General features: G+C 47.8%; 1 protein-coding gene across 1 annotated transcript in view; it reads right to left on the bottom strand.

Annotated features, from left to right (window-relative positions):
* The window catches only part of phldb1b (pleckstrin homology-like domain, family B, member 1b), a 102390-nt gene that overhangs the window by 48603 nt on the left and 37925 nt on the right, over positions 1–15862 (bottom strand). The window contains 1 exon segment of the mRNA XM_085371597.1: positions 4177–4302. Coding sequence (XP_085227723.1) covers positions 4177–4302 — 126 coding nt within the window.

Genomic DNA, 15862 nt, shown 5'->3' with positions numbered 1-15862 from the left:
ATAAAGGCGGCCGTTTGCTGAGGGAAAGCCCGTGCAATGATGTCATGGCATACAGACCATCGCCTCCAGCGCATCGCGACAAACTTCATTTAAAAACTGGCAATTTACGCCGGCGTGTTCGCGGGTAAAGACGAGCGCCGGCTTCAACATGACGGCATGATATTTTATCACACGGAGCATCCTCTGCTTTTCGGCACCAATTCCATCATATGGAAGCGCTAGCTAACAAACACACGCTTGGTTCATCTGCCATTACCCATTTCTCCCCCTGACAAGAACGCCGTATCATGCTGTTAGCAAAGAAGATCAGATGTATTTAGAGGAAATCACACAGTCGTGTTTATTAATGTGATATGATCCGAATAAAGATGCAAAGTCACAGTGATTGGTTCGAGTGTGTACCGCTGCTCTAAGACGTGCACACCTTCTTAGATAAATGCACGAATGAAAAATCGACGTATTGTTAATGGAGTTTGGCGTGTGACCGCTTGGCATCACTTTTCTCAGGCGCGGAGAGCTAGGGTTACTCACATGAAGGAATAAAACTGCGCCCCGGTCAGTTTCAGTGCGGTTCACCTGCTATATGACCCACACATGAGGCCACGTCCTCCGGACAGCGCTGACAGGGCGGCTGTGGCAGAGCTCCGCCGTGTCTGGCTCCACACACACCGAAGAGACACGGAGCTTCAACGCCGCGCTGACAGTTCAGCCGGGGTGCTGGGTACCGCTGCGGACCGCCGAACAGCTGGCGTCAGGTTACGCGAACAGTAACACGGCATTTCCGGTCTTGACTTTCAAAGTAAATCTCTATTAGCGTCAAGGGAACGTGCCACTGTTGAGAACATTTTCACTATTAAGGCCGATTTTAACTGAATATGAAAGTCCATAAAATACCTTAGAAGTGCAGTTTTACAATTAAACCCAGTTACGAAAAACAAATCGCTCTGAACTCCTGGTGACAGGCATTTATTTTATTTTGAAGGTACATTTGTATGACTGACCGTGTCGTGGTTTACTTAACGAAGCTTTTCCTGCCCGCAGTGATGAACCACTGCGAGATTTGCGAGCAGTTTGTCACGGCAGCACATTTTATTGTTCGTCACTGTTCTCTGTGTCAATAATGCAGGTTAGATGCGACCGAGGAGAAAGTATTGAAACGGCCCGTGTCCACGTTAAAGCCAGGGATGGCGGTGAGAGAGCGATGCAGCTTATTAGTTTACCCAAACAAGGCGAACCTCAAAAAGATAAACTTTGGGACAAAAGTCAGAAATGACAAATATCCCTGTGCATCCACCGTCTGTCTGAATATCTTTCCACATAAAAACACTCACACTGATCGAGCATGGTGAAATATTTAAAGGAAAATCAGAGAGGTTCTTCTGGGATGGAAATGTGGGTTTGGAAATGGAAAACAGGGGCAGGAAATATGTGGCGGTTACCCTGTTAAATGGCAAAAAGATCCCCAGTTTGACGTCCTAATAGTGCTTTATTAATAAGCACTTGCTTTCATCTCATAATAGTGAAAAAAAGAGATTCAGCATGCAGCAGTGCCAATCTAAAACCACAACTGCATCCCCAGCCTTCAGCCTTGTCCTCAGAGCTGTCCAGCAGCCAAGTCACTGGGCGATAAAGGCCTTTCACTGGGAAGAATACAGAAGGCTGGGGAACAGGGACCAGAGGGGAAACCCAGGCAGGGAGGGCGCAGAGATGGGAGACAGCACACTGGAACTGGGAGCTTTATAAATAGCCTCTGAAAAGGATACTGTAACCCCAGCCATCAGCCACTTTAAGGAACCACAAAGCCGTCTGCTGGCCTCGCACTGAGATACAGGAAGTGCCAGCTGGATGAAAATCCAGCAAAGCTTGCAGAAACTAAACGAGACAGGTAAATGCGACGGACGCCGCTGCAATTTGTGACTCTTTGCTGGTCTTCAGTGGAGGATGTGACAGTGTGTGGCTGTCTGTCTCTCTGTCTTGCACAGAAACTGATGACATGTCCTCTCCGCCAGCGCCACGTGGGACAGGCTCCAACCCCCCTCCAAACCTGATAAACAGCTAAGGAAATGGAGGGCGGACTGACAGAGTGGTGCAAAGTGCACACGACTCTGGAGAATTGCATGAGGTTTGATTTTGCAAGACAATCGTTACAAAGTGATGCAAGTTTTAGGATTCACAGAAGTAGGCCATAAACAACTAATATGCCAACCAGCGCCACCAGGCTGCTGACAACACCAAACGTCCCCTGTCTGCAGGACTCATTGCAGTGTTACCATGTATGTGTGGCAGCATGGTCCCGTTAGGGAGATCAGAAGTCCTCAGGAGCCCTGGACCAGCAGAACTGATTTAAAGCAGACTCAGAGATTTCGATCAGTAATTTTTCCTTCATTCACGTGTGTATGGAAAACAGACTGTATACTAAAGACAGAAGCAGGATCACCCATTGTTAGCATTTCCACACTGACCATCTCGGCGTTTTGCAGCAGTTTGTGACGAGGAAATAGCAACGAGCAGCGCTGACTGTGAAACGAAGGGAAGCTGCAGACTGATGGGCCGGCGGCATGTCAATCACAAGGTCACCATGACCTCATTGATCCTCTATTTGTAATCAGAAGGTTGCCGGTTCGAGCCCCGGCTCGGACAGTCTCGGTCGTTGTGTCCTTGGGCAAGACACTTCACCCGTTGCCTACTGGTGGTGGTCAGAGGGCCCGGTGGCGCCAGTGTCCGGCAGCCTCGCCTCTGTCAGTGCGCCCCAGGGTGGCTGTGGCTACAATGTAGCTGCCATCACTAGTGTGTGTGTGAGTGGGTGGATGACTGGATGTGTAAAGCTCTTTGGGGTCCTGAGGGACGAGTAAAGCTCTATACAAAAGCAGGCCATTTTTATTTTACTCTAATGGAATCTTTACCCGTTTACTCAAGTCACACATCAAGTAGGTCTGTGAGTCATTACAAAGAGTGCAGGTTTCATACTCATACAGCAGCTTCACATTTCAGACCCACAAACTGTCTCCATCTTTTGTGTACAGGTATACACGTTATGTGCTTGATGGAACGTGACATCCACGTGTGGTGCTTCAGTCTATCAGCTCTGTCCAGCCGTCACACCTGTACTGACTCTACCTGCACCATGAATCTGGAGAGATGCTCCGAGGTATCGTAAAGACAGGAAGTGACTACAGTTTGTTGATCCTAGAGCACAAACTGCATCTGTACATCGCAGAGATTCAGCCTAACCACACTCACGCTGACTCACAGCTGACACACACTAGTTCACACACAAAGATAACATGTGCCACTTTCAAGTCTTTTCAAGCTGACACGGCGGACATGCTGCGTTTATCATGGGAGTGGCATAAGCAATCTTCATCTGAACGCAACTCAGGAATGCGTAATTGGTACGTTTCTAAACAACGGAAGGCTTTCATTAGTGGATCAGGAAGTCCAGAGCAGGCAGCGTGCCTGTGTGCTATACTTATCCCCTGGTGGCACGCCGTGTCAACTGTGGGGGAGGACGGGGGACGAGATGCTGTGACAGATCCCTGGAAGTATAGCTTGCCAAGAGAAGGTACACTTACAGCTGTGGACACACACACACACACACACACACACACACACACACACACACACTTTGCCTGGAGACAGAGGAATGAGATGAAACATGCATGGTGTGAGCTCGGTCCCAGCTGGGCCCTGCTCAGGCTCTGGGCTCCAACAGACCCTCCAAGTGACGACGAGGGTCTGATAACAGAGCTGCAAACAGAACTCTGACCAATCTATGACTCTGCAAATATAAAATGTCTTTTTAATGAAACACCAACCAAAGTAACTGAGAGCAGCTGACGTTTGAAAAGCCAACAAACACACAAAGAAAAGTCTGCTGCTCCACTTGCTCCACCCTTGTGTGGAGTTTACTGCTGTACAAGCAGCCACCTGTAAACTACACCTCTCCACCTCCAGCACCCGCCTTTTTACCGTCTGCTCCTTTCATCCGTGCAGGCCGAGCTGAAAATGAGATTTCTTACGGGGGAAACGAGGTCTTTCTGTTTCCTGGACAAAGTGCCAGTGCTGAGCTTTTCAAAGTGATTTGTGTTTGCGAGGTGTGGAGTCAGTGCTCCCGAGTAATAACAGTCAGGATATACTACGTATGTATGTGGAAACCCCACAATAACGGCACAGTACCTGCACAGAGTCTGTAGTCCCCAGCAGAGACACTTCCTCCTTGGGGCATCATACTCTTCATCCTGAAGGCTTCCTCAGGGTGGTTGAAGCGAAAGAAGGCTGATTGGCCAAAACACAGCATGCAGCCTGGAACAGAAGCACATACATTTCATTTTCACCTGTGCTTAGTCATCACATCCCTGTACCCTGTAGCTCTGCCACGGGAAGCTAGCAGGTCACAGGTGTGCCACAATTATGTGCAGTTGTTTTAGGGTAGGTGGGGCTACGGGGTGGGAACCTTTGGAGAACCGTTATCATTGTTATCATTGAATACTGTAAAGTATTTTTGCCCGAAATGCCCACCCCCCACGTCACCCGCCATGCAGGTCGAGAATCACAACCAATGTTTGTCTGCAATATCTCTGAAAACTCTCCAAAAATGTCTTTTATTGAACAGTTTCTGATGTATAAACTGCTAATAAAGAACTCCTGGTCCAGCTATGAGAGGAAAACGCTCAGCACAGCCACACATGCTTAGTGCGACCGGGACAAAAAAAGCAAGAGGTTTGCTGTTTGTTTGGGAACAAAGGCATCACTGCCATTCAGTAGATGGCACTAAGGCTTTAATGTGTGTGCTAATATGATGCTAAAGCTCAAAAACAAGTACCAAATCTTCATTTAAAGACTATAAAGAGCTAGCTTAGCAATTCATTAGCAGAAATACTCACTTCCCCACACTAACCAACAACTTTTAGTTTCTGACTGTTTCCTGTCTTATTTAAGACATGAACATTACAGGAATGAAGTGGACTGCTAACCATTTAGGAAGAGCCAGCATAGTTTTATTCCACATTTACAGTCTTTATGCTAAGCTAGGCTAAAGTGTCAAATTCTTAGGTAACATAAAAACCATCCATCATCCATCCATCTTCATCCACTTTATCCGAGGCCGGGCAGCAGCCTAAGCAAAGAGGCCCAGACCTCCCTCTCCCCAGCCACCTCCTCCAGCTTGTCCGGGGGAACACCAAGGCGTTCCCAGGCCAGCCGAGAGATATAATCTCTCCAGCGTGTCCTGGGTCTGCCCCGGGGCCTCCTCCCGGTGGGACATGGCTGGAACACCGCGCCCAGGGGGCATCCTTGTCAGATGCCCGAACCACCTCAGCTGGCTCCTTTCGATGTGGAGGAGCAGCGAAGTAAAAGCGAAGCTCTCAATTTACCGGTCGATCTACGTCCCTACCCTCACCTATGGCCACGAGCTGTGGGTAGTGACCGAAAGAACGAGATCGTGGATACAAGCGGCAGAAATGAGCTTCCTCCGAAGGGTGGCTGGCCTCTCCCTTAGAGATAGGGTGAGAAGTTCAGCCATCAGGGAGGGGCTCAGAGTAGAACATAAACACCAATCTAAATTTAAAAAGTAAACAACATTTTCCTCAAATATATTTCCTTTGACATGCAGTGAAGTACAGGAACAAAGTAGTACAAACAGTAAGCATATCTGTGTGTGTACTAATAAATATGCTGCGACTTTCCACCACAGCCCGACTCATTCCTAATATTTCACATACAGACGTGAGCAGCATCGTAACGCTCACAGAGACTGGAAACAAACTATCCCTGAGAAACTGCTGATGCGTCTCATAGCAGCATCCAGTCTGAGCACAGAGCGCACATGACCGTTTGAATCGCCAACACAGACGTAAGTAAGGTGAACACGAGGCGTCCGAGTTGTTCTGACAGCATCAGGAACGAGCTCACAGACGCTGTGCTGACTCAACCATCATCCACACAGGGCAGAGGGCACACCGTCCTCTGGCACGGTGCAAACGGGCCACTGATGACACTTAAACCTGATATAGCTGGATGAAGACTGCAGAAAACAAAGTACAGAAAAGATCTGAGACATGTCCAAGTTCAGGAGACACATCTGTACAAACTGTCAGGACGGTTTCTCTGCTTTCTGGGAAGCAGGAAGGCACATCGGAACTACAAAGATTCAAAATATATCTAAATAGTTCCCAACTTCAAAACGTCTGACTTCTCGTCACATCGGTTTACACAGCAGAACAATCTGATCTGCCTCTGCCTGACATCCTGTTTCTGCAGGAGCTACATCCAATTAAAGAGATAAGATGATAAAATGCCGTTTCAGCAGATCCACGATAAACAAAGTCTGGTCAGAATAATTCTATAAAGAAAACTTCACAAAATTCACATCCATTGCCCTGAGCAGCTATATTCTAGCTGCAACACGCTACAAGCTAACGGGCCGGTCACAAAATGTATGAATCACAGTGCAGTCCAATAAGCTTTAAACACAGCGGTACCTCCGTGTCCTGGTGAGAGCTCAGTGTTGCTCTCACACTCACTTTTTAATGGTTGTACTGGAATTAGTTGAACCTGCTGCAGGTTCTGGCTGGGGTCCGCGTCCTGCCTTATAAAGGACGTCCATCACCAAATGGACTCTTCTCCAGGAGACACTTGTTGCACAAGTTAATGTGTGAAATGCTGTGTTAGAAAAGACTGAACGAACACTAGTCCTGCTGAACTCTGCAGCTCCCAGGTGGCTCAGGACTAACAGGTGCCTGTCTAATGCATTTACACAGATTTCCATTGTCAGAGTAAAAATGTGCAGCAATGGTTGTTTGACTTTGTCCACCAAACTCAGAGCCGTCCTGTGTTCGGGTGAATGTGTCTGCTACAGTGTGATGCAGCGTTTCACTCAGATGGAACCAGCTCTGTGTGGTGATATCAATCACATCCACCTATCTGGTTTGAACATCAGAGTACATCATTCACAGAACTCATTCAGCTCCTTCATGTGCCATGAGCCCGATAACAGATCAGCAGTCGCACGTTTATGGTTTTCTCAATACGGCATCATTATGTCCTGCTGACATGACGAGGGAAAGGTCTTCCAGGCCAGCCGGAGATAAGATCCCTGCCTGTCGTTGTGAGGCCTGAGGTAAAAACAGGAAATGCTGCTGTGATGGACGACAGAGCCAGATTGGCCTTTTATTATGGAGAGACACACACGCTGACAGCCTGGGGAAAAACACCTGATTACATCCTGAGCCGTGGGTGAGGCCTGATGGAAAACAGGTGCAGACTGCTGCTAACATGAGCTTAGCACAGAGGGGTCAATGCCACTGCAAAAAACAACAACCTGTGTAGAACGGTGCATGGACTGCTTCTTACACAGCACGCTTCTACAACTGTCTATGCAAGTGCTTCTAATATTCATACTCTGATGGACGCATCGCAGAGGAACTTGGGGTTAGCATCTTGTCCAAGATATTTGGCATGTAGACTAGAGCAGACGGGGATCGAACCACCAACCTTCAGCTACAGCCCTAGAATACATTTACTTCTCTTTTTCTCGTTTGCATGTCATAGGCTGGTAACAACTATTAAAGTCTGGCTGTAAGCCACTCGAACATGGCAGAAGCATAGATGTATATGCTGTGGTCAAGTCAACATTCATGTTTTACATGAAATAATACTGTAACGTCAGAAGCAGCCACATTTGAATGGCAAGGTGGAGTGCTAAGCTAGCAGCTAACGCAGCAAGCTTTGTTAGCTGCTGGTTATGGACCCGCCTCTAGTGGCCATTAAAGGAACTGCAGGAGGTTGCTGTTTGGCAGAAGATCCCTGTTTAACTACTGCAGCATGAATAGTACCAGTTATACTCTAATCGTTTACACACTAAATTTCAATGTAAAAACATAGAAAGCATCGTCCCTGTAATAAAAATGATTCCTGTACTGTAAAATAACGTGTTGATGCTAAATGCTAATAATGATATTTATATTAGTGCTATAAAATAAGATAAGATAAGATAACCTTTATTAGTCCCACACGTGGGAAATTTGTTTTGTCACAGCAGGAAGTGGACAGTGCAAAAGTTATGAGGCAAAAATTAGAATACAATAAGAATAAATACAGTACACAACTGTACAGAATAGAATAAAATAAAATACTATATACAGTAGAATAAAATAAAATAAATATACAATAAGATAAAAATAGAATACAAATACAAATACTATATACAACTGAGTAAAAACACAACGATGACAGAAAGGATTATTGCACTTAGTATTATTGCATATGTATGGATGTGTGTGCTTGATCAGTTAAAGTCTTTATTATGGAGTCTGACAGCAGTGGGGAGGAAAGACCTGCGAAATCTCTCCGTCCCACACCGTGGGTGCCGCAGTCTCCCACTGAAGGAGCTGCTCAGTGCTGTCACAGTCTGCTGCATGGGGTGGGAGACGTTGTCCAACAGGGATGACAGCTTAGCCGCCGTTCTCCTGTCACTCACCACCTCCACTGGGTCCAGAGGGCATCCTAGAACAGAGCTGGCCCTTCGGATCACCCTGTTCAGTCTCTTCCTGTCCCCAGCAGAGATGCTGCCGCCCCAGCAGACCACGCCATAAAAGATAGCAGAAGCCACCACAGAGTCATAGAAGGTCTTCAGGAGTGGGCCCTCCACCCCAAACGACCTGAGTCTCCGCAGCAGGTACAGCCTGCTCTGCCCTTTCCTGTAGAGGGCGTCTGAGTTATGAGTCCAGTCCAGTCTGTTGTTCAGATGAACACCAAGGTACCTGTAGCTGTCCACAGCCTCAATGTCCATACCTTGGATGTTCAGTGGTTGCAGTGGAGAATGCTTGTGCCTGCGGAAGTCTACCACCAGCTCCTTGGTTTTACTGTCGTTAATCTGGAGGTAGTTCAGCTGGCACCAGTCCACAAAGTCTTGGGTCAGACCTCTGTACTCCTTGTCGTCCCCATCAGTGATGAGGCCGACTATTGCAGAGTCATCAGAGAACTTCTGCAGGAAGCACTGGGTGGAATTGTGGGAGAAGTCTGCAGTGTAGATGGTGAAGAGGAACGGAGCCAGAACCGTTCCCTGTGGGGCCCCCGTACTGCAGACGACCCTGTCCGACACACAGCCCTGAGTCCTCACATACTGTGGTCGGTCGGTGAGGTAGTCCAGGATCCAGGTAGTGAGGTGATGGTCCACTCCAGAGTTCACCAGCTTGTCCTTTAGAACCGAGGGAAGAATGGTGTTGAAGGCACTGGAGAAATCAAAGAACATGATTCTCACAGTGCTTCCAGCGGTCTCCAGGTGAGCGAGGGAACGATGTAGGAGGTGAATGACGGCATCATCCGCTCCAATGCCAGGCTGGTAGGCAAACTGAAGTGGGTCCAGTGATGAGCTTGTTAGGCGCCGAAGCTGAGCCAGGACCAACCGCTCCAGGGTCTTCATCAGGTGGGATGTCAGAGCCACCGGCCTGTAGCTGTTGAGGTCCTTGGGGCGTGAAGTCTTTGGCACTGGTACAACACAGGAGGTTTTCCAGAGCTGTGGGACTCTTCCCAACCTCAGGCTCAGGTTGAAGAGGTGCTCCATCACCCCACACAGTTGGTCCGCGCAGGACCTGACGACCCTCGAGCTGATGCCATCTGGACCCGCTGCCTTCTTGCCATTAATCCTCCTCAGTTCCCTCCTAACCTGGGTGGTTGAGAGAGACAGGCTGGAGCCTTGTGTTGAGTGTGTATTGGATGCTGTTGTTGGGGGTGGGGGGGAGTGAGCAGGGTGAATAGAGGAGGTGTGAAGTGTCTGAGGTGGAACAGCAGCAGTGGGGGTGGATTAGCAGTCCAAGAGCAGAACTGTGCTGATTCACATTAGTATTTATTTCTGCCACCCGTCTCTGTTTCCACCAGTGTTACAACACCGTCCTCTGCATAGTTTTGGTATTTTGCACAGTTCAGTATTTGCAGGATAATGAGTGCACCCTCAGTCTAGTCACGAACGAGGAAACACAAGAACTCGCTGAAAAGGACGTTTAAAAGCAGCCGTCGGTACGCTGCTGGTGCGGCCCTCAGAGCCACGTCGGCTGAGCCTCCATGCCTTCACGCGCTCCACAACTTCAGCGCTTATCCGACTTTTCTGCCTCCCTGCTGTGTCCTCTGGATTCTGTCCACTTTCACTGAATCACACCCCTTCCTCTGACTTGCACGAACATGATCTCCCTGGTGAACATCAACTTAGGCATTTAGGAAGCTCCTGGTTAAAACAATGTAGCTTGAAGAGGCATGTATCTGACACTGTGGTGACACAGTCATCACTCACTCTGAGCCTACAAGGGTTTGGTGATGCCTCTGCGGCCTCGTTTTCACGCAGGAGTTCTGTGTTGATTGGAACAACAGTGACGACTGAGGCTAACAGCTAGCTGCAATAACAACATTTCTTTAACATACTTACTGCTTATACAGTCCTGCTCTTAGAATTTAATCAGTATTAAATATGTGCTAGTGTGCTGTATTTTGGTGGTTAGCTATTGGATTGGACATGGAAAATATCTAAGCTAGAAAACATAAGGTATTAGCATTTTCCGAGCCTTGGCTATGCTAATTAGCAAATGCTAAATCAACACTTACTGAAACCAACAGGGCACCAGTTTCAGCTTTATTCAGTTTCGATGTGCTGATTTATCTTTAGAAATGAATATTGAAGTGTTTCACCTTTATGTCAGATGTGAACAGAACTAATAGCAGAGGACTCGACGGCTGTCACAGACCTCTGTTTGTCCCACTGCCACATTTTGCTGGTTTGGCCACTTTGGAGGTGATAACATATCTTTTGTGTAGTATGTTTACCGTCATCATGAGGCCTTTATTACTCACTGTGTTTCATGGGCAAACATCTGTGGCTAAATGGAATGTGGCCACATTAGTGATTACAGTGTGTCTTTGTGAGATACGATGTACAGAGTCAGGTTTATGCCTGAGTTCATGCTGGATGATTCACATTAGCAGCCACTGCTTTGTTGTTCTTGGCCTTAATGCATTAGTCTCACTGCAGTTTGTGGTGTGAGCCAGCTGAATTAGTTGTGCAGTTATTAAGGATGATTCTCGCTTTAGGGTGTAAGCTCCTCGCCTGCTGCTTATGTACGTCTGACAGTGTGAGATTTACTCTGACTTTGTGTTTTTAATAGCATGGCTTTCATTTAACTGTCACTCAAACAGCTTATTTAACTGTTAAAATACAAAATTGTGATTAAGATTCAACTTTGATAAACTGTGCAGCTCTAGTAGCACGTAATCTCAGAACGACAACCTGTTAGTGACAAACTGTTTGAGCATCTTAGCTAGCTCAGCACACAGCAGACAAAAATACCCAAAATATGTGATTCCAGTTTGAATGCTCTAACCACTGTGATCCACCACAGCAACATCTTTGTGAAATTTGCAGATGACACCACAGTGGTGGGGCTCATTTCCAAGGGAGACGAGTCTACGTACAGAGACGAGGTGGAGCAGCTGACGTCATGGTGTAAGGCCAATAACCTCCTCCTCAACACTTCAAAAACCAAAGAACTCATAATAGATTTCAGAAGGAAAAAGGCAGAGATCCAACCACTATTCATAAATGGGGACTGTGTAGAAAGGGTGGCAAGCTTCCGCTTCCTGGGAGTCAATATAGAGGAGAACCTTTCCTGGAGTGTGAACACCTCCGAGCTGCTGAAAAAGGCCCAACAGAGACTGTACTTCCTGAGAATTCTCAGGAGGAATAACATCACACAGAAACTGCTGGTGTCCTTCTACAGAGCCACCATTGAGAGTGTTCTAACTTACTGCATATGCATCTGGTACACTAGCTGCACAGGGGCTCAGAGGAAAGCACTCCAAGGGATCATTAACACCGCCCAAAAGATCACTGGCTGCCCTCTCCCCACACTGGAAGTTCTACACAACGCCCACTGTTTTAAAAAGGCCCAAAACATCATAAAAGACACCTCACATCCTGGCCACTCCCTGTTCGAACTGCTGCCCTCAGGCAGACGGTACAGGGCAATCAGAGCAAGGACTAATAGACTCAAACACAGCTGTTATCCAACTGCAATAACACATCTGAATACTACAAAAAAATGTCCATCACGCCACTCTTGTGTTAATCTATGCACGGTCTGAAGCATGTGTGTGGGAATGTATGTGAATGTTTTACTGTTACATCTTATTAGTATTTTAAGTATTCTATCTATTTTATTTATTGAATTTTATTGTTTTATTTATATTTTGATATTGCTAGGGATGATGCAATGATCGGGGACCATTCTTCATTTCGTTGTTCTCGTGACAATGACAATAAAGTTTCTGATTCTGATCAAATAAGCAAAAATATCAATAACATGTAGGGCGACACAATTTCACTGACTCAATCATAAGTGAAGCTGTTGTGTTAAAGGGCATCGTCATGCCACAAAGGCCCGTTTTATACAGGACAACTGATATTCAACGTCTTTTTCTTACTGTGAAGTTGACATTAGGACAGCAGATGTGCAGAGTGGATTTAATCTTTTATAGCTGTCAGGGTTTGGTGTTTGTAATCAGCTATAACAGTTGGTCCATGAAATATGGCGTCACTGTTAGTCTAAACTCCAAAAACCACATTCCTGTTCAAAGCGAGCCTCACTGCCCATCAGGAGACTTTTACCTCAGCATGTTTTGGAAAATGATTTCACTGGATTTGAATTCTAATGGTCACCAGTTCATGTCCAGAACAAGTTCTGCTAAGGCTGCAGTTGTACTTCTAGCTCCATCTTTGCTCAGTCCAGGACTCTGAGTGCCACCACTGCGATATGGAGACCTCCACACATCCACGCCCAGCTCAGGCTGAGAGGAAGCCAACTTTACAGGATGTAAAGGACAGCTCACTGGTTTGTCATGGACGACACCCGGACAGGCTGCACACATGCCTGTGAGACCACTAACTGCCACAGACTGTGAATAAATCCCACCAGTGTGGGGCTGTCCCGTGGACATGTGGACATACGGGACACGGTGATGGACACGGTGATGCAGAGGCTGCTGGAGTGTGATGGACAAGAGGACATGTTTCTCCTCCTCGGTCTCTCAGCACTAACCTCTGCTGGCATTGACTGTGTGTGTGCGCGTCTGTCTGTCTGCGTGTGTCCGTGCGTGTCTGTGTGTGCGTGCGTCTGTGTCTGTGAGTCTGTGTGTGCGCGCGTCTGTGTGTGTGCGTGCGTCTGTGTGTGTGCGCATCTGTCTGTCTGCGTGTCTGTCTGCGTGTGTCCGTGCGTGTCTGTGTGTGCGTCTGTGTGTGTGTGCGCGCGTCTGTGTGCGTGCGTCTGTGTGCGTGCGTCTGTGTGTCTGTGTGCGTGCGTCTGTGTGTCTGTGCGTGCGTCTGTGTGCGTGCGTCTGTGTGTGCGCGCGCGTCTGTGTCTGTGAGTCTGTGTGTGCGCGCGTCTGCGTGTGCGTGCGTCTGTGTGCGCGCGTCTGTGTGTGCGTGCGTGCGTCTGTGTGCGCGCGTCTGTGTGCGTGCGTCTGTGTCTGTGCGTCTGTGTGTGTGCGTCTGTGTCTGTGCGTCTGTGTCTGTGAGTCTGTGTGTGTGAGAGGCTGCCCAGGATCAGCCCGACAGAGATCACACAGTTCATAGATGAGCGTTCAGAAACAGTGGCAGGCTTGTCCCACTGTGGGAGTGGGCTGTCATGCTGAATGCACTGGAAGCTCTGACTCTGTGCAGGATAAGAAACATGACAGCATTGTCCATCAGAGGAGTGGCTAATAATCGACCTGTGAAACTTTCACATTCACCCAGTGATTCCCAGTTTAGGCACATCTATGGTTTCCTTATTGTTCTTCATTTATACTGGTTTACACTGTGGATGCTCACATTAGACTCATGGAAATAATCCTCCTCACTTCAGATAGTGTCTGTCTCCTGAATCCAAACTGGAAGTCCACAGAGGAGGGGCCTGAAAACTGAACTGCCTCCCATTAAGTACTCTGGGAACAACAGGTAAGCTTTACTGGGCTGGTCTTTATTGTCAGGGCGAGTGGGGTCTGATAACTCAACACTCCGTGTGTGAGGATTTAACAGGGGAGGAGCCGGTATGGGACAGACGTGCTCGCTCCGTCTGGTCCCGGTCAGTGATGTCTCCGTCTTCTGTTTCTGGCTCTTTATGTCCCAACAGAGCGTTTTCCACGCTCACATACATGACATAGTAAACACACGTGTTCCCAACCACGCGTGTGTGTCTCCGTTTCATGTCAGAACCCTGCTGTGACAAACATCTGTTCATTTAACAATAACCCGAGCACGCTGACATTTCCAGGGATGAAGAGACGACGACCTTTAAAGGGAAGTTTGTCCTCATTTATTCCTGAATCCCAAAGCAGAAGTGATGTGACATTTACCAAACCGCTCCATCTGCTGAAACGCTGCCGGTGAAGTCCATGACGAGAACTCTCTCTGTGCCAATCAGCACTTCAGTGCAGCTTCTCATCGGAGGGATGCTCCCGCTGTGTGGAGCATCAGATGGTCTTCCACCAAACAGGTACAGATTTATGATCCAGGGACACGAGAAGCATTCACCCGGGTGAGGTTTACACAGATGCTCTAAACGGGCCGTGGATCCCACTCAGTGCAGACGAGCTGGGGCGAGTCAGGGCGATACATCACGCTCCATATGGAGCAGCCACACGGTGACACTGACAAAGTGCTGCGCTTCATTGGGCAGCTACAGGAACCAATGGTAATTTAGGCTCATTGCAAAGCCAATAAAAAGGAACGACAAATGTTCCTCTGGGAGACGTCAAACTTTGGATCACTCGGCAAAAAGAACGAGCAGGACACGAGCTTATCTCTACTGTCTGCTCTCAAACGCCAGCCTCCACCCGAACGCCGAGGCTTTCCATCTCATCTCCACCGCTAACAGACCTTCCTTCCTCATACTGAACACAGCACAGGGTGGGACGATTAATGAGGCAGCAGAGAGGCCGAACCCTGACCACGCAGAGGAATGAAGCACTCCTAAAACCACACAGTCTGTTACTTAGACGAGAAGGGCTCTGAGGGAAAGACTTCAGGATGGGTCTCCTTCTGACCGCAGCTTCATCTTCAAGCGTTAGCCATGAATTATGCTAATGACACAGAAATATTTCCAAGAACAAAACTTGTATGTCCCCAGGTGGCCCAGGACGACTCCACAGTCCTGCTTAGCTGGGGTGACAGGGAAGATGAACTGAGGGGTGATGAAGGTCAAACTCTTTGGTGATCAGCTTTCCTCTGAGCCAAGATGGTAAATGGCCTGTATTTATATAGCACCTTACTAGTCCCTAAGGACCCCAAAGCGCTTTACATATCCAGTTATCCACACATTCACACACTCAGTGGTGGTCCACTGAGTGTGTGAATGTGTGTGTCCCTTTTGTTGGGTCTGTGTTTCCACAAGCCCCGCTAGTTTAGAGACTTATCATGAAGAAAACAAGACATAACAGAACATCTTCAACCCGCTAGCGAGGGAAGTCTTTGGTCAAGAACCAGCTCTTGGAGCTCACGCTGCTAACCTGTGTCCAGCCCAAAATCCTTCAAAGAGCAGCTTCCCTCGCAGCTATTTATTGACAAACTGTTACAATACACATCACAGCACAAGCACCTCCCACCGTAAAACCCCCCAATGGTTCTAAGACAAGGCACCATGTGTGTGTGTGTGTGTGTGTGTGTGTGTGTGTGTGTGTGTGTGTGTCTGTCTGTATGCATGACTTCCTGCATAAAAGCAGGAAGCAACATCACAAGGAACAGATCTTCCAGATAGGATGTATCTGCAATAAAACCTCCCCCAGCACAGAGAGGCTGGAGAGGTGGTCAGGGACAAAGGAATGTCTTGATCCTATAGATTGAACT

The sequence above is a fragment of the Diplotaxodon limnothrissa genome, linkage group LG14, assembly GCF_057381915.1.
Source record: "Diplotaxodon limnothrissa isolate DT_005_m linkage group LG14, D_limnothrissa_male_GT1.1, whole genome shotgun sequence".
NCBI lineage: Eukaryota > Metazoa > Chordata > Actinopteri > Cichliformes > Cichlidae > Diplotaxodon > Diplotaxodon limnothrissa.
The sequence above is the reverse complement of the archived record's forward strand: the minus strand, read 5'-3'. Positions and strand labels throughout refer to the sequence as shown.